The sequence below is a fragment of the Oncorhynchus masou genome, chromosome 6 (assembly GCF_036934945.1).
Source record: "Oncorhynchus masou masou isolate Uvic2021 chromosome 6, UVic_Omas_1.1, whole genome shotgun sequence".
NCBI classification, from domain to species: domain Eukaryota; kingdom Metazoa; phylum Chordata; class Actinopteri; order Salmoniformes; family Salmonidae; genus Oncorhynchus; species Oncorhynchus masou.
Window position 1 is genome coordinate 51,604,472 of NC_088217.1, and position 20,268 is coordinate 51,624,739.

Consider the following 20,268-nt stretch of genomic DNA (forward strand, 5'->3'; position numbering starts at 1 on the left):
CCTGATCTCTGTACCATTGACGCCTTTCTGTGTTTACAAACATTGTCGCAGGAGGGCGATGCGTGCAAATTGCTGGCAGAACAAAGTTGGGTTCAAATATAGAACACCAGCAAAAAAAAGCCTCTATTTACATGTTTCTTATGAGTGCATTTCACACTAAATTTGGATTACAATTGAATGTTTGTGTTATCATCACAAATCAACTGCATTATTATTTTATTAAAGAACACTTCAACCAGTAAAATGGCTCTTTGGCTAGCTTTTGCTACAGCCTATGTCAATGAGCATTAGCATTATAGCTAACAACTGCTGCATCCAAAATAGTTATTTTGCAAAGGTCACATCCAAATATAATCTCAGCGATTGTTCAGGCACGAATCAAAACGTCATTGCAAGCATATGAGAACCCCCAAAAGTTATTTTGTAATGGAACGTAAATCTAGGCTATGTTGAATGGGCACAGGTGGCGATGGCTTTCTTACGGCTGCAAAAGAGTTGCACGCATCTGTGCATTACATCAGTGTGTCGTGTACTGGAAAAGGGTCTACACATAGAGAGTGAACAGTGCCCAGACGAGACAACTTTTTCACACATCACCGTCATTGTCATGGACATATCCAAGTAAATGCCTAATGAAAAAAAGCTCACCAAACAACAATGCCGCTATAGCATACTGCCATTCCAGGTTCAATGTTTGAGGTGACTGAATTAACTGAAGTTTTATTTATCTAGCTAGCAAATGTGAAGAACGTTATCGAGCCTGCATAGCAACCATTTTGTTGGGAACGGTTGACCACTCCTTTTGCATAGCAACTATGCAAAAATGATTAACGATTGGGTCTGTAGCAACATGACTAAAATAACTAACAACCAGATTTTTGTCCGGACTATATCTTTTGGTGGAAGAAAGAAATTGTATTAATTTACTTATCAAAATAACACTTTAATGAAAATATGTACAGTAAATCATTGTTATTTTAATATGTTGTTAACAGTTTATAAAAGCAATAAGGCATGCGAGGCAGTGCTGGGGCTCCCGAGTGTCGCAGTGATCTAAGGCACTGCATCTCAGTGCTCGAGGCGTCACTACAGACCCAGGTTCAATTCCAGGCTGTTTCACAACCGGCTGTGATTAGGAGTCCCATAGGGTGGTGCACAATTGTCCCAGCATCGTCCGGGTTAGGGTTTGGCCAGGGTAGGCCGTCATTGTAAATAAGAATTTGTTCTTAACTGACTTGCCTAGTTAAATAAAGGTTAAATAAAATTTAAATAAATAAAAGTATCATAAATACAGTCACAGGTAAATTGCGTGAGGCCGAACAACGGCATTTACTTCAGACTGTATTCATTATGCAGCACTGCCTCTTGTGTCTTATTGGGGGTAAAATCAAATTGGGTTTTCAAGCTTTTTTTCTAATGGGGTTTTCAAGCTTCTGAATCTAGCACGTCACATTGAGAGGTAAAGGTAGACTCAGCGAGATAATGTTGCCACGAGCAGAACCACAGATATTGGGGGCGTTTGAGTGGTAAGGCTAAAGCAGCCGACAGTAGACTAGAGTCGAGAAGTGAAGTCAGGAGAGGTGCATCTGTGATACCCGAAAGTGGCAAGAAGTGACATCCCCAAAAACACCAAAACTATACAACACATTCATGGCTACTACCCTCCCATGCATAGGCTACTTTATGTCCCTAATGCTAAAACTAAATCATATAACAATGTATTAGAAATATCTTAATAAAACTTAAACTAAACTAAATGAAACTAGTAAAGTCGATCTGGAAACAAACTGAAACTAAACAGAATTTCAAATAAAATCTTAAAACTAATAGAAATAAAAATTCATATAAAACACAAGACTACAGTTTAATAGCCTTGGAGTGCAGTTCACAGAGGATTTTTTGCCTGTGTTTTGGGCATCTTTCTCTGATATGAAATGGCTAAGCAAATGAAATGAAATAACACAGCATATGGAGGCAAGATCTCCTCTCTTCTGCATCCTCCCTGGGCACTGGGTTTAGGATGACTCACTGAGCCAATTCCGGGCACAAGTATGTGTGTGTGTGTGTGTGTGTGTGTGTGTGTGTGTGTGTGTGTGTGTGTGTGTGTGTGTGTGTGTGTGCGCGCACAAGTGTGTGTGTGTCTATGCACTGTTCTCTGTGTGTTCTTGTGCATCACTGCCTATGCGTAAATGTTGTCTGTTGTCTGAATGTACTGTATGAGAGCATGTTTGTGGCAGCCGGTGCACTAATTGCCTGCATAGGAGACAGAGTAAGTATCACTAGGTCCAGTGACACACTGTATGAAGGATGGTCTGAAGACACAGAGGAGCGTACCCATCCATCCTCCCTTAAAAACCAAGGCAGCCTCTCTACTCATCCCTGTTAGACCCTCCCCTCAGGCCATGTGAAGATGAGAGTACAGTTATAAAGCACATCCACCCATCCTACAGATATAGACCCAAGACTGAAGCCCTCTAATATATACGGTCATACACTGGAGCTTGCTCTCTTTGAGGAACACACTGACAGTTTGTTCACAGGCTGAGCCCTCTGCATGGTACCACTAGACTGGATTTTCTCTTACTGCAGACTCATTGGGTGTGACAGGTGAGACCAGCGAAGCTGTGTGTGAGTGTGTGTGTGTGTGTATGGGTCTGTAAATAAGAAGAAAGACTTGAAGATGGGTTGGGAATTAAGCCTTCCTTATCAGCCTGAGGTAGTCATTGTTTGATGTTGGTGAACAGCAAACTCCCCAACTTTCCAGATATATCGATGAAGTAAAAAAAGATCAAACTGAAGCAAACTACTGCTATCCTGCATTGTCTGGGCTGCATGATGCATTTGCAGGTAGCAGCAGCAGGGTCGTTCCACGAAATGAGGGCCTTTTGCATCCCTTTGATATTTTAAGTAGACATTGTGCACAAATATTTAATTTGAAAAGCCTGTTATAGTAAATGAATTGCCCTTTAATATAGACCCCACGAAAAACGATATATACACTACATGGTCTAAAAAGTATGTGGACACCTACTTGCCGAAACTCTCATTTCAAAATCATGGGCATTAATATGGAGTTGTTCCCCATTTGCTGCTATAACAGCCTCCACTCTTCTGGGAAGGCTTTTCACTAGATGTTGGAACATTGCTGCGGGGACTTGCTTCCATTCATCCACAAAAGCATTAGGGAGGTTGGGCACTGATGTTGGGCAATCAGGCCTGGCTCAAAGTCGGCATTCTAATTCATCCATAACGTGTTTGATGGGGTTGAGGTAAAAGCTCTGTGCAGGCCAGTCAAGATCTTACACACCGACAAAACATTTCTGTATGGACCTCACTTTGTGCACGGTTGTATTGTTATGCTGAAACAGAAAAAGGCCTTCCCCAAACTGTTGCCACTTTAGTTGGAAGCACAAAATAATCTAGAATGTCATTGTATGCTGTGGTGTTAAGATTTCCCTTCACTGGAACTAAGGGGCCGAACCCAAACCATAAAAAAAACAGCCCCAGACCATTATTCCTTCTCCACCAAACTTTACAGTTGGCACTATGGATTGCATAAGGTAGCGTTCTCCTGGCATCTGTCAAACCCAGATTAGTCCGTCGGACTGCCAGATGGTGATGAGTGACTCATCACTCCAGAGTTCAATGGCAGTGAGCTTTACGCCAGCTGATGCTTGGCATTGCGCATGGTGATCTTGGGCTTGTGTGTGGCTGCTCGGCCATGGAAACCCTTTTCATGAAGCTCCAGATGAACAATCATTGTGCTGACGTTGCTTCCAGAAGCAGTTTGGAACTTGGTAATGAGTGTTACTCCTAGACGTTTCCACAATAGCAGCACTTACAGTTGCCCGGGGCAGCTCTCAGCAGGGCAGAAATTTGACAAACTGACTTGTTGGAAAGATGGCATCCTATGACAGTGGCTTGTTGAGAGTCACTGAGCTCTTCAGTACAGGCCATTCTACCGTCAATGTCTGTCTATGGAGATTGCATTGTTGTGTGCTCAATTGTATATACTTGTCAGCAACGGGTGTGGCTGAAATAGCCAAATCCACTAACATGAATTGGTGGCCACATACTTTTGGCCATGTAGTAATGTATAAATAAAGACAAAATTCAGCATTTTGACCTCGTCCCTCTGTGCATCCTCTGTTACTTCTGGGAGGATTTTAACCCAGTTATTCCCAACATTTTCACCATCAGTTATTTTCACCTAGTTATTTTTTTGCTTTGACAAAGTCATTTTGAAAGATTATTATTTATTTCATGTGATTAGTGATTAATTTTATTAAAGTAAAAAGAACAACATGTCCCCAATTTTAAGGTCAACCCTGTTACGTGAACTGAACTCTAGTTTTAATATGGTGAAACTATTCCTTTTTATAATATTTTTTTCAAAAGTAAGATGAACATCTATTTGTCAAATCCTAATGTAAAAGCAGGTTCTACTCTTATTGCCAATTTATATTTATTTAACCTCTTGAGATGGGGAAAAATGTTGTTTTAAAATGTTTTTTTTTTTACACGATTCAATAGGCAACTAATTGGTGGAACCACCCAGCAGCAGTGTTGTTTTTGAGGTGCACAGTGCCGACACACTGCTAAGGAAATCTGCTTGTGAAATTTGTCCTGCCAGCAGTTTTAAATAAACCCATTCCAATAAACAGCCTAGTCCGAGTGCCACCTTTTCCTTTTTCAGCACACTTCATGTTTCTTCATTATCAAGCCTGCATGGCCCTCATGGAGGCAGGAAAACCCACTCACAGCGTCAAACTCCTCTCTCTCAATTACTCTCTAAACTTCCTCACGCTCTCTCTCTATCTCCCTGAGCACTGTGTGTGTGTGTGTGTGTGTGTGTGTGTGTGTGTGTGTGTGTGTGTGTGTGTGTGTGTGTGTGTGTGTGTGTGTGTGTGTGTGTGTGTGTGTGTGTGTGCAAGATGCACAGGACATCCATTAATAGTTGTCTATTGTCGAGGCAATTCTAACTAATAAAAATGCTATATCAACAAAAGCAATGTTCGTAGAACGTTGGAATTTAGAATATTTGGTTGATTAGAGCAGCAGCGTTGATTTGAAATCCATTCTATTTCTTTCCTATGGCGATTCAGTTCAATATACTTACAGTACCAGTCAAAAGTTTGGGCACACCTACTCGTTCAATTTTCTTTATTTGTACTATTTTCTACGTTGTAGAATACTAGTGAAGACATCAAAGCTAGGAAATAACACATATGGAATCATGTAGCAACCAAAAATGTGTTAAACAAATCAAAATGTATTTTAGATTCTTCAAAGTAGCCACCCTTTGCCTTGATGACAGCTTTGCACACTCTTGGTATTCTCTCAACCAGTTTCACCTGGAATGCATTTTCAACAAGGAGTTCCCATATATGCTGAGCACTTGTTGGCTGCTTTTCCTTCACTCTGCGGTCGAACTCATCCTAAACCATCTCAATTAGGTTGAGGTCGGGTGATTGTGGAGGCCAGGTCATCTGATCCAGCACTCCATCACTCTCTTTCTTGGTCAAATAGCCCTTACAAAGCCTGGAGGTGTGTTGGGTTATTGTCCTGTTGAAAAACAAATGATAGTCCCATCTGGTGCAAACCAGATGAGATGCCCATCGCTGCAGAATGCTGTGGTAGCCTTGTTGGTTGAATGTGCCTTGAATTCTAAATAAATCACAGACAGCGCCACCAGAAAAGCACCCCCACACCATCACACCTCCTCCTCCATGCTTCACGGTGGGAACCACACATGCTGAGATCATCCATTCACCTACTCTGCGTCTCATAAAGAAAGACACGGCGGTTGGAACCAAAAATCTCACATTTGGACTCATCAGACCAAAGGACACATTTCCACCAGTCTAACATCCATTGCTCATGTTTCTTGGCCCAAGCAAGTCTCTTCTTATTATTGGTGTCTTTTAGTAGTGGTTTTTTTGCAGCAATATGACCATGAAGGCCTTATTCACGGAGTCTCCTCTGAACAGTTGATGTTGAGATGTGTCTGTTACTTATTTGGGCTGCAATCTGAGGTGCAGCTAACTCTAATGACGTTATCCTCTGCAGCAGAGGTAACTCTGGGTCTGACTTTCCTTTGGTGGACCTCATGAAAGACAGTTTCATCATAGCTCTTGATGTTTTTTGCGACTGCACTTGAAGAAGTTCTTGAAAGCTTCCGGATTGACTGACATTCATGTCTTAAAGTAATGATGGACTGTCGTTTCTCTTTCTCTGTACTTTCAAGAATCTCAAATATAAAATAAATGTTGATTTGTTTAACACTTTCTTGGTGATTCCATGTGTGTTATTTCATAGTTTTGTATTATTATTCAACAATGTAGTAAAAATGGAGAAAAACCCTTGAATGAGTAGGTGTGTTAAAACTTTTGACTGGCACTGTACCTTTGAATATGTTGATATCACAATTGAAAAGAGCAACTTTACTTAAGCAAAGTCAAGGGCCGGAAAACGGTGCCAATATATCCTCCAAACACCGGCTTTGACGGCATTATCACTTTTATACAACTGGTTAGCAACGTTTTCAAATAATGATTGCCATATTTGCATAATGTATTTGCATACTCCATTTGCATAACATATTTGCGTAATTTATTCGTACTATTTCATCCTTCCACATGATATAGTCTCGACACAAACAGTTGCTAACTTTTTTTGTTCTGTATCTATGGACGTTCGTTCTAAATGTTCAATTGCCATACTGGCTGGTAACCTTCTTATTCCTTGCTTGCTACTGTAGCTCGCCAACTACGGCTAACCTTTCAGGCACTTCAAACAGTGCAGCCAGCTGCGTTTGCGTTTGTTTAAGATGTTTTCTTGTGACATTTATTTGGGTACATCCATAACAATGAGCTAATGATGCACGGCATAGATGCCTGGCATAGAAAATGTGCTCTCTTGTCAGGACAATGTTGTTGTTGAGGAACTAGCCAACAACACAGCTAAAATAATCAATGCAAACTGAAGCTGTAAAGACTGCAAACTAGCTGCATTTGGTTTAATTTTCTTTTCGTTATTTTTTTTCAAATTAAGCACTTATTTATCTATCTATATCTTTATATATCTGGGATCTATACAGGATCCAGCTCCTGTGGAATCAACTCAATCACCTGGGGAAATATTCTCATGGAAAGTTGCAAGGCCTTCGTGTGCTCATTAATGGGGGGCCAGACTGAAGGGTGGGGTATGTCAATGGCTGCATAATGGTACACACAATTTCCTATTGGCTGTTCTTTTCAAACTGTGTTAGTACATGAAATGGCTCCTTGGATTATGCATGGCATTATTGATGATAGTGACTAACCCTGTCGTTAAGACCCAGGACATGGTAACCCAAGAGCTCTAGTGGATGTGTAGAGGCAAAGCTGGACCTCTTCTCTAATTATCTGACTGCAGAAACAGAGGAGCCTAAAAAACATGCCCAAATGTGTGTGTGTGTGTTCGTGTGTGTGTGTGTGTGTGTGTGTGTGTGTCTTACCTCTCTGGCGGCTTCTGTGTAGTCGATCTTGAGGTTGCCCATAGCCTTGATGATAGCCATGATGGACTGGATGGTGTTGCTGTAGACCACAGCTATGTACTGCTTACACTCATCTTCTGAGTAGCCATCCTCATGGATGATCCTGATCGGGAAGGAAAACAAACCTGAGCATTCTTCTGATGTCACTCAAGTCAGGAACAGTGTTGGGGGTAACGTGTTACGATGACAATGACATCAGTGATGCTGACAGTGTGGCGTATTGACAACTCTTTAGGTGCTTAGAGGAACGTTCATGTTTGAATATCCCGTGATTTGTAAGTTGGCAAACCATTATAAGGTAGTGCGCTGGGTTATAACAACCCAATTTGAGTAAATATTGGACAGAACACACGGTGGGTTATTTTGACGCAGTCTGTTGGATCACTTACTTGGGTTGTTTTCTTTAAAAAAAGCCAGGTTGGGTTGTTGATGCTGCATGGTTTGTTGCGCTATGATCCACCGGGTCAGATCAGAAGATTGGAGGCGTGGCTTAGTAGGTGGCGTGGCTAAAAATGCCTATTTTATTTTGCCTTGAGAGTAAATACCATTCCGGGTTCATTTGTTCCGTTGTGTCGTCAACATATGTTAAGGGTGAGCACTGATGCTTTTGTAGCCGGTCCAACTCAAGGTGTCATAAAAAAATGTTTTATAATGCACCTCCCCTCAACATTAACAATACTTTACCATGACCCTCCTCTTGTACTGCAAAATGTATTTAACACCCTCCCCCTAATAGAATTAACTCAAAATAATGTTACAGAGGACAAATAATAATAACTTTAGCAACCCTGTGTTTATGAATGTTGATATCGACTTTGTCACTTCAGTATGCTTTTGTGGCACAGTCGATCGAACGCAGGTAGTGGGAAATCTGATATTCTACATTTTGATGCCATATTTAAAATATATAGAATATATGCAACACATTTTCCACCAACAGGTTTCTCCGCCAATGCACCACATAACCAATTAACAAAGCATACTGACTTAGGCACTTCATTATCATGTTCAACACCACAATAATAGACAAAAATGCTGGTTGGATGATTCCGGATATCCTGCTTATTCCACCTTGATTCCCATGAACCGAATAAAAAAAGACGGTTTTGCATTGCATTTTCAACTCTAGGCCTACTGATGGTTTTGTCAGATTTTTTTTTTTACATATATACTTGAAGTCGGAAGTTTACATACACTTAGGTTGGAGTCATTAAAACTTGTTTTTCAACCACTCCACAAATTTCTTGTTAACAAACTATAGTTTTGGCAAGTCGGTTAGGACATCTACTTTGTGCATGACACAAGTCATTTTTCAAACGATTGTTTACAGACAGATTATTTCACTTAAAATTCACTGTATCACAATTCCTACGGGTCAGACGTTTACATACATTAAGTTGACTGTGCCTTAAAACAGCTTGGACAATTCCAGAAAATTATGTCATGGCTTTAGAAGCTTCTGATAGGCTAACTTCTCTAGGATAGGGTGCAGTATTTGGAATTTTGGATGAAAAGCATGCCCATATTCAACTGCCTGCAACTCATCCCCAGAAGATAAGATATGCATATAATTAGTAGATTTGGATAGAAAACACTCTGAAGTTTCTAAAACTGTTTGACTCATGTCTGTGAGTATAACAGAACGTATATAGCAGGTGAAACCCAAAGGACAAACATTTTCATTTTCAGATTTCATTTTTTTTGAGGTCACCCTCTTTTCAATGAGTTTTCATTGGGAATCCAGATTTCAAAGGGACTTGCGTGCAGTTCCTACTGCTTCCACTGGATGTCACCAGTCTTTAGAAATTGGTTGAGGTTATTCCTTTGTGTAATGAAGAAGTACGGCCATCTTGAACGAGGGTCACTTCATGTGTACTGTTTGATAGAGGCGCATGACCAGAAAGCATGCTAGAGTTTGTTTTCTTCCTGTATTGAGCACAGATCATCCCGTCTTCAATTTTATCGATTATTTACTTTAAAAATACCTAAAGTTGTATTACAAAAGTAGTTTGAAATGTTTTGGCAAAGTTTATAGGTAACTTTTGAGATATTTTGTAGTCATGTTGCACAAGTTGGAACCGGTGTTTTTCTGGATCAAACGTGCCAAATAAATGGACATTTTGGATATATATGGATGGAATTAATCAAACAAAAGGACCATTTGTGATGTTTTATGGGACATATTGGAGTGCCAACAGAAGAAGCTCGTCAAAGGTAAGGCATGATTTATTTTGTTATTTCTGTGTTTTGTGTGTTTATGGAGGTGCTATTCTCAGATAATAGCATCGTTTGCTTTCGCCGAAAAGCCTTTTGACTTGTTGGCTGGATTCACAACATGTGTAGCTTTAATTTGGTATCTTACATGTTTGATTTTTATAGGAATTTATTTTAATTTGGCGCTCTGGCTTTTGGCCAAGTGGGACGCTACCGTCCCACATATCCCAGAGAGGCTAATTGACATAATTTGAGTCAATTAAAGGTGTACCTGTGGATGTAGGCCTACCTTTAAAGAGGCACTGAGTTTGCTTGACATCATGGAAAAATCAAAAGAAATCAGCCAAGATCTCAGAAAAAAATTGTAGACCTCCACAAGTCTGGTAAATCCTTGGGAGCAATTTCAAAACACCTGAAGGTACCACGTTCACCGGTACAAACAACGGTACCCAAGTATAAACACCATGGGACCACGCAGCCGTCATACCGCTCAGGAAGGAGACAGATTCTGTCTCCTAGAGATGAACGTACTTTGGTGCGAAAAGTGCAAATCAATCCCAGAACAACAGAAATGAACCTTGTAAAGATGCTGGAGGAATCAGGTACAAAAGTATCTATATCCACAGTAAAACGAGTCCTACAATGACACAACCTGAAAGGCTGCTCAGCAAGGAAGAAGCCACTGCTCCAAAACCCCATAAAAAAAAAGCCAGACTACGGTTTGCAACTGCACATGGGGAAATTGCACATTGGAGAAATGTCCTCTGGTCTGATGAAACAAAAAAATAATAATGACCATCATTATGTTTGGAGGAGAAAGGGGGATGCTTGCAAGCCGACGAACACCATCCTAACCGTGAAGCAGAGGGGTGGCAGCATCATGTTGTGGGGGTGCTTTGTTGCAGGAGGGACTGGTGCACTTCACAAAATAGATTGCATCATGAGAAAGTAAAATTAAAATTATGTGGAAGCAACATCTCAAGACATCAGTCAGGAAGTTAAAGCTTGGTCGCAAATGGGTCTTACAAATGGACAATGACCCCAAGCATACTGTAACGGGAATCTTCTGTTGAAGGAGGGGCGGACCAAAATGCAGGGTGGTTATTGTGATACATCTTTAATAAAGATGAAAATAGAACAATATACAAAAAAAAACAAGAAACCGTGAAAAAAAACGAAAACAGCCCTATCTGGTATAACAAAGACAGGAACAATCACCCACAAACCCCAACACCAAACAGGCTACCTAAATATGGTTCCCAATCAGAGACAATGACTAACACCTGCCTCTGATTGAGAACCATATCAGGCCAAACACAGAAACAGACAAACTAGACACACAACATAGAATGACCACTCAGATCACACCCTGACCAAACAAAACATAGAAACATAGAAAGCAAACTATGGTCAGGGTGTGACACATACTTCCAAAGTTGTGGCAAAATGACTTAAGGACAAGTGGCCATCACAAAACCCTGACCTCAATCCCATAGAAAAATTGTGTGCAGAATGGAAAAGGTTTGTGCGAGCAAGGAGGCCTACAAACCTGACTCAGTTACACCATCTCTGACAGAAGGAATGAGCCAAAATTCACCCAACTTATTGTAGGAAGCTTGTGGAAGGCTACCCGAAATGTTTGACCCAAGTTAAATCATTTAAAGGCAATGCTACCAAATATTAATTGAGTGTATGTAAACTTCTGACCCACTGGGAATGTGATGAAAGAAATAAAAGCTGAAATAAATCACTCTTCTATTATTCTGACATTTCACATTCTTAAAATAAAGTGGTGATCCTATCTGACCTAAAACAGGGAATATTTACTAGGATTAAATGTCAGGAATTGTGAAAAACTGAGTTTAAATGTCTTAGGCTAAGGTGTATGTAAACTTACGACTTGAATTGCTCACAACATCCCTGTTAGGGAGCAACTCTCCTTAGCCAAAATCCACCTGACAAGTGTGGCATATCAAGAAGCTAATAAAACAGCATGATAATTAAACAGGCGCACCTGTTGTGCTGGGTCATAAAAAGCCACTCTAAACTGTGCAGTTTTGTCACACAACACAATGCCACAGATGTCTCAAGTTTTGAAGGAGTGTGCAATTGGCATGCTGACTGCAGAAATGTCTACCAAAGCTGTTGCTACAGAATTGTTAATTTCCCTACCCTAAACCACCTCCGACATTGTTTTAGAGAATTTAGCAGTACGTTCAACTGGCCTTAGACCACGTGTATGGTATCATCTGGGTGAGCGGTTTGCTGATGTCAACATTGTGAAGAGATTGCCCCATGGTGGCGGTGGCGTTATGGTATGGGCAGGCAAAAGCTACAGACACAATTGCATTTAATCTATGTCAATTTGAATGCAAAAAAAAATACAGTGACGAGATCCTGAGGCCCATTGTGAGGCCCATTTTTTTGTATGTATCTGTGACCAACAGATGCATATCTGTATTGCATATCTGTATTCCCAGTCATGTGAAATAAATATTATTAGGGCCTAAATGTCTGATTTGCTCATTATGAACTTCAACTCAGTAAAATCAATGAAATTGTTGAAATTATGAAATTATATTTTTGTTCAGTCTGCATTCTGAAAGTATTCAGTTCCCTTGAATTTTTCCACATTTTGTTACGTTACAGCCTTATTCTAAAATGGATGAATATTTTTTCTCCCCCTCATAAATCTACACACAATACCCCATAATAAAGCAAAATCAGGTTTTACAGAATTTAGAAAATGTATTAAAAATAAGAAACAGAAATATCACATTTATATAAGTATTCAGACCCTTTACTCAGTACTTTGTTGAAGAACCTTTGGCAGTGATTACAGACTTGAGTCTTCTTGGGTATGACGCTACAAGCTTGGCACACCTGTTTTTTTTTTTTTTCTCGCAGTCTTCTCTGCAGATCCTCCCAAGCTCTGTCAGGTTGGATGGGGAGCGTTGCTGCACAGCTATTTTCAGGTCTCTCTAGAGATGTTTGATCGGATTCAAGTCTGGGCTCTGGATGGGCCACTCAAGGACATTCAGAGACCCGAAGCCACTCCTGCATTGTCTTGGCTCTTTGCTTAGGGTCATTGTCCTGTTGGAAAGTGAGCCATCACCCCAGTCTGAAGTCCTGAGCGCTCTGGAACAGGTTTTAATCAAGGATCTCTCTGTACTTTTCTCCATTAATCTTTCCGTCGATCCTGACTAGTCTCCCAGTCCCTGCCACTGAAAAACATCTCCACAGCATGATGCTGCCACCACCACGGTTCATCGTAGAGATGGTGCCAGGTTTCCTCCAGATGTGGCACTTGGCATTCAGGCCAAAGATTTCAATCTTGGTTTCCAAAGAATCTTGTTTCTCATGTTCTGAGAGTCCTTTAGGTGCCTTTTGGTAAACCCCAGCGAGCTGTCATGTGCCTTTTACTGAGGAATGGCTTCCGTCTGGCCGCTCTACCATAAAGGGCTGGTTGGTAGAGAGCTGCAGAGATGGTTGTCCTTCTGGAAGGTTCTCCCATCTCCACAGAGGAACTCTGGAGCTCTGTCAGAGTGACACTCGAGTTCTTGGTTACCTCCCTGACCAAGGCACTTCTCCCCTGGTTGCTCAGTTTGGCCGGGCAGCTAGCTCTAGGAAGAGCCTTGGTGGTTCAAAGCTTCATTTCGGAATGATGGAGGCCATTGTGTTCTTGGGGACCTTCAGTGCTGTAGAAATGTTTTGGTACCCTTCCCCAGATCTGTGCTGCGACACAATTCTGTCTCAGAGCTCTATGGTTAGGTAGAGCTCTAAGGACAATTCCTTCAATCTCATGGCTTGTTTTTGCTCTGACATGCACTGTCAACTGTGGGAACTTTATATAGACAGGTGTGTGCCTTTCCAAATCATGTCCAATCAATTGAATTTACCACAGGTGGACTCCAATCAAGTTGTAGAAACATCTCAAGGATGATCAATGGAAATGTGATGCACCTCAGCTCAATGTTAAGTCTCATAGTAAAGGGTTTTAATACATATGTAAATAAGGTATTTCAGTTTTTATTTTTGTATGAATTTGCTAACATTTTTAAAAACCTGTTGTCACTTTGTCATTATTGGTTATTCTGTGTAGATTGATGCGCAAAATGTTTAAATTAATCAATTTTAGAATAAGTCTGTAACGTAACAAAATGTGGAAAAAAATCTGAATACTTTCCGAATGCACTGTATATCTGTCACGTTCGTCATAACGAGGAGACCAAGACTCAGCGTGATAAGAATACATGCTTTTTTTAATGAAGAATAAACACTGAAAAAAATATACAAAACAACAAAACGAACGTGAAACTATGAGACACGAGTACTGACAGGCAACTACACATAGACAATAACCCACCAAATACCCAAGGAATATGTCTACCTAAATATGGTCCCCATATCAGAGACAACGATAAACAGCTGCCTCTGATTGATTGGGAACCAGTCTATGTCCACGCTGGTGGATATTGTCACACCATGACCTTAGTTATCGTGTGACAATATCCACCAGCGTTATAGCTAGATAGATAGATAATGTATTGTCATAAATAATTTAATTGTAAAGGTTAATAAGGATGGTGGAACCCTTCATAGAGGGTTCTAGGTAGAACTATATACAGGGGTTCTATGAAAAAGTCTACATACAGGGTTTTAGGTAGAACATTCTGCAAAGGGTTCCATATGGTGACAAACCGAAGAACCATACAGTAAATGGTTCCACCTTTTTTTCCCACCTTTTTTTCTAAGGGTGGTATAGTAAAAGTTAGCGCACGGAGAAGCATAGTGCAGAAGGAAAGTACCAAAACACCTTGATAAGGGGAGGCGAAGGCAAGCAGATGGGGAAATTTGTCTAGTAGATATATAGTAAAACCTGCAAATAGCGAACGTAAACCAGGGTAAAACGTACTACCGTCCCCGGTGCCCAATAAAAAAAAAACACACAACCCTCCCCAGAGAGAAAAAATGAATCATTTGGATCACCCCTATCCCCCATTAAATTACACTCTGTCCCTTTGAACAGCAAAATTATTACAGATGACGTCACAGACGCCGTTGAATGTGCGCAGGGTAACCTTTTGTCTTCCATCAAAACCAATACAGGTGGTTGGTGGACAAAACAAAGCTTCTGATGAAGTGATACACACTGTCGGCACACTGCTTCGACGTAAAGTGCTTAACGATTTTGAAGCATGCCTCGGAGAGCCAGTATCAAATGTAACATGACTAAGGATAGTCACCACTTTCTTATATTTAAATAATAACATTATACATTTTCCATAAAAATATCTAATAGGCAAAAATATTGACAGAATTGAAATTTGCAGTGTATAAACTTGATGAACAGGAATGGCATTTACTCTCATGGGTGGACAAAAATAACTATCTGAAAGCCACGCCCCCAATAGGCCACACCAAATATGTTAATTTAACCATCAGTTGGATTTGTATCCACTTTCATGCTGGGATGATGCAGTAGCTGATTTTAAAAAAAATAGTATGGGGGGTCTCTCTAAGGTAGTTCTTTTTGGCCACCTGTGAGAGTAAATCTAATTCCTATACATGAGGTTAATAATACCCTGAACAGATTACATTTACTATCACCAGTGGCCAAAAATAATTATCTGAAATCCACATCCCTACTAAGCCACACCTCCAGTCTTCTAATCTGTCCCAGTGGGGACATAGCTCAATAATCCAGCTAAGTGACCCAACTGGCTGGGTCAAAATAGCGCAATGTGTGTTCTGTCCAATATTCACCCAGTGCTGGGTAGTTTTTAAACAAGCATTTTTTTTGGAGTGCAAGGTGCTACGTTTAGTTGCTAAGAGTTTGGATATTCAGTCAATGACTGTAATGTTTAGTAGCATATTAGCTCTGTTACTCTGCAGTCCTGTGCAAATCTCCTCTGTGTGTAATACATCTTGTCTCCCCTGTGTGTTGGTATCTGATCCACTTCTCAGCTTGTCATGCACAAGGGAACGCTCTGCATGTTAAGTGTGTGTGTGTGTGTGTGTGTGTGTGTGTGATGCTAGCGTCCAGACTTCATCAGAATGCAGGAGGCAGTGCAGAGAGAGCACAGGAGCACCAGGACAACCGCACATGAATTCCAACACAGTATATCACCTCATAGGAAAAGTACAGGGATTTAACCCAGTTAGTTACCTATGAAATTTTGTAATTCTATCTGAAGGTGTTAGATAAAGCAACCATTTTTACTGCATTTTACTGGTCTCCGTGGCCTCCTTTTATGTTGACACATGATCTCTGTGGTAAGAGACGGAGCTAATGCTTAAAGAGCTGAGACGGCTTGTGTGTTATGAGTGTATGTCTGTCTCCCAGGTACTGATTTCCCTATGTGGCCGTGTCACAGTAATAACCTGTGCTTTTAGCTACAGTCTGTACTCTACTCTACACTCATGAAAACATAGATTAATCGCCTGGCTAGCACACAGGAATGTGAAAATTAAACCATTTGTGTGTTTGTGAGTGTATATATATAGATATATATATATATATATATAAAAATATAAATAAATAAATAAATAAATAAATCGTCCGATTTAATTGGTATCGGCCTTTTTTAGTCCTCCAATAATCGGTATTGGCGTTGAAAAATCATAATCGGTCGACCTCTAGCTGTAACATTCGGTGCACTGAGACTCATGCTTTCAGTAGCCAAAGACAATTATGGGCAGGAAGATGAGAGGAAGCCAGCCCAAAAACCACAGCCAGGAAGACAAGTGGATTTGCCCTCCATGTAACTACCTTAAAAAAAAATGAATATGCCTACGTTCAACATGCCTGACTATCTGCCAGGACTGAATCAGCAATGTATCAGTAGTACTGTAGACCAATCCCACAAGGAGTGAGGAGGACTGGCTGACTCGGACCGATGAAACCAAAGGAGGATAGAGTGCCTCATCTATTAATATTAAGGGAGTTCATGATGTGCCCTGATCAGTTAGAGAAACTGCTAATTAAAGATGTCTGTAACTCACTTCATCTGCTTGACAATGGTGCTCTTCCCCGACTCCCCCGCACCTGTAGGAGGAACAGGAAACACACAGGTTAGAGTTGAATCTGCATCGGACTATTATCTCTATGCAGCCTCTGTGTGCGTGCGTTTGTGTGTGTGTGTGTGGTCTTGCATAGGGCCGTGGCTGTCACAAAAGTCCGTCAGCCGGTGATTGTCAAGCAAATAACCGTTAATTAACATAAACACATTTAGCATTTCCCTTACGTCAGGTCCTGATCTGGCTATGCCAAATGGCTGTGGGCTACGCTACGCTCATTTAGTAGACAAGGTTTGCTTAGAATTCCATGGCATTATTTTATAGTATGAAGAATACAATTGAACAATGCTGAATAAAATAGAAATTACATTTTCTACCAAATGATTTGAAGGAGTGTGCACATCCGACTATTCTGTGCTGAGCGGTTAAAAAATAAATAGGTACTGCTATATGCTTAATTTAGAGTTATTGAGGTAATGTAAATTGTTCTACAAATGTTGGCCTATATGTTTTGATTTTTAATACATTGTAAGGGTGCATGATGCGACTCTAATGATGATTTGAAAAAAGTCGCTTGAAAGCTCTGCTTTCTATTTTTTTGCGCAGGCTGTTCACACTTTATCAGTCTCTCACTCACAATTTGGCAAGCACTTGACAATGTCTCAAATTTCACGACGGCATCCCCTTTGTGTGGCCGTAATGCACCCTAAAAAAATTCCATGCCTTTTGCAGCCGGTGGCCATTGTGCCCTTGGCCCGGAGTGCTGCGTTATGCTCTTCTCCCTGAGTGCTCCGCGCTCTGAAGCACCTCTCACGCACATGGTTCTCCATCACGTGAGTGATCAGGTATTTTTCACAGGCTACAAGTGAAGACAGGCACATCTGGGACACAACTGCGAGCTTCCTTATCCAATTCCGAGGTGCATATTGAAGATATTGGAAGAACTGTCCACATTTACTTTTCATCAGCCAACAAGATGAGTAGGCCTAACGAACAACAAAAGCACTAGTCTATGTCAATCTACCATTCCCCATAGTACAAAAGTTGACCTGTTCTGTGTGAGGAATAAATATTCCAAACATAGTCTGGGACAGTTGTGGGATGCGATAGATCCCAAAGTAATACATAAAAAAAATTGTACGCAATGTGGCTGACGCAACAGATTAGAACGTTTAGCTTTAAATTTTGATAATCTATTAGGCTATTTCTTCACATTATAAGCACAGCAATACGCACATGGCAGTAGGCTATAAGCATGAATGTTACATTAGGGGGAAAACACCATGATCAAAAGTGACCGCAAATGTGATTACACATGTAATGCTTTTATTATAAATGTGCATATTTATGGTTAAAAAGATCTTCTCGAAACTCACCTGCTGTGTATGTACGCTAGTTATGCTCTACACCCCTTGTAAAGCGGATTAATGTGCTTAATTTCAAGAAGTTTTTTGGCCACTTTAGTTGTGTTACAAACCTTTTCACAAAGATATTGGCGTATGGTCAAGTCAACATGAGGTGTGCGGTTATGATTAAAAGAAGTCACAAAAAAAGGCTTTGTTTCTTGCCTTATGCTGTGCATCGTTCACAAGTGATAATATAATTCACAAGTGATCGGCTTATATTGATTGTCACCCATCAGACTATTCTTGATTTAATCTTGTCTTTGCATACACTAAATAATATTGGTTTGGATTTAGAATGAACCATTATCATGCACCTGTCTAGAAACAGGGGCTGTGGGAAAAAATACATGTCCTCTATGCACCTAAATAGCAAATGGAGGAAGATTTTCCTGTAGATCATTTTCAGGTAGGCTATACTCCTGTTGTAAAGATAATCAATTTGCTAAATATTATGAAAGTTGAGAAATAAATATAGTAGGCTGATGGGACTCCCCTCTTTTTAATAGAGGCCATCACTCTGTTTTCTCACCCAATTGCATAGCCTATAGAAATGTTGTGCAACATGAGCTCATGAGCTCTCATGAAGGGTTTGATTAGATTTTTGATTACATTCAGGCTACGAATGACCATCAGCATCAGAGTTGGGAGAAATTAATTACCGTGACTAAATTGTCACGTGAAATTTGACTGCCTTCATGACTCGTGATCGCCGGTGTGGCGGTTATATGGTCACCGCAACAGCCCTAGGCTTGCGTGCATCCGCTGAATCCTAACTGAACTCATAGCCATAACCATTCCTCTAGCAAAAAACGCTTGTGACCCTCTGACAAACTCAGACAGTCTACCTCACCTTTCTCTCGCTACACTGTACACAGGGCTGTTCATTAAATCAAATCTCATTTTATTGGTCACATACACATATTTAGCAGATGTTAGCAGATGTTAATGTGGGTGTAGCGAAAGGACATGCTATATAGAGTGGGGATATTGCATTCTAAACTCAGCAAAAAAAAAGAAATGTCCCCTTTTCAGGACCCTATCTTTCAAAGATAATTCGTAAAAATCCAAATAACTTCACAGATCTTCATTGTGAAGGTACAGGATGGCAACAACAACTGCCCGAGATACACCAGGAACGCACAATCACTCCATCAGTGCTCAGACTGTCTGCAGTAGGCTGAGAGAGGCTGGACGGAGGGCTTTTAGGACTGTTGTAAGTCAAGTCCTCACCAGACAACACCGGCAACAACATCGCCTATGGGCACAAACCCACAATCGTTGGACCAGACAGGACTGGAAAACAGTGCTCTGTTCTGGTTTTGTCTCACCAGCGGTGATGGTCGGATTCATGTTTATGGTCAAAGGAATGAACGTTAGACCGAGGCCTGTACTCTGGAGCAGGATCGATTTGGAGCTGGAAGGTCCGTCATGGTCTGGGGCGGTGTGTCACAGTATCATTGGACAGAGCTTGTTGTCATTGCACGGCAATCTCAACGCTGTGCGCTACAGGGAAGACATCCTCCTCCCTCATGTGGTACCCTTCCTGCAGGCTCATCTTGACATGACCGTCCAGTATGACAATGCCACCAGCCATACTGTTCGTTCTGTGCATGATTTCCTGCAAGACAGAAATGTCAGTGTTCTGCCATGGCCAGCGAAGAGCCCGGATCTCAATCCCATTGAGCATGTCTGGGATCTGTTGGATTGGAGAGTGAGGGCCGTTCCCCCTAGAAATGTTTGGGAACTTGCAGGTGCCTTGGTGCAAGAGTGGGGTAACATCTGAACTGGCAAATCTGGTGCAGTCCATGGGGAGATGCACTGCAGTAGTTAATGCAGCTGGTGGCCACACCAGATACTGACTGTTACTTTTGACCCCCCCCCCCCTCTGTTAGTCACATGTCTGTGGAACTTGTTCAGTTTATGTCACAGTTGTTGAATCTTGTTATGTTCATAGAAATATTTACACATGTTACGTTTGCTGAAAATAAATGCAGTTGACAGTGAGAGGACTTTTCTTTTTTTGCTGAGTTTATATTCACTCAGGTTTATTTTTCACTTTAATAAAGCATCCATCTGTGGCTAGTCTTTAGT

The 20,268-nt window shown here is 40.9% G+C and overlaps 1 protein-coding gene across 1 annotated transcript in view; it reads right to left on the minus strand.

The window, feature by feature from the left end:
- LOC135542246 (guanine nucleotide-binding protein G(i) subunit alpha-2-like) overlaps nt 1-20,268 on the minus strand; it is a 165,845-nt gene that overhangs the window by 25,851 nt on the left and 119,726 nt on the right. Inside the window, exons 2-3 of the mRNA XM_064969072.1 lie at nt 16,757-16,799; nt 7,499-7,640 (exon numbers count right to left, since the gene is read on the minus strand). Coding sequence (XP_064825144.1) covers nt 7,499-7,640; nt 16,757-16,799 — 185 coding nt within the window. The remainder of the gene's footprint in view (nt 1-7,498; nt 7,641-16,756; nt 16,800-20,268) is intronic.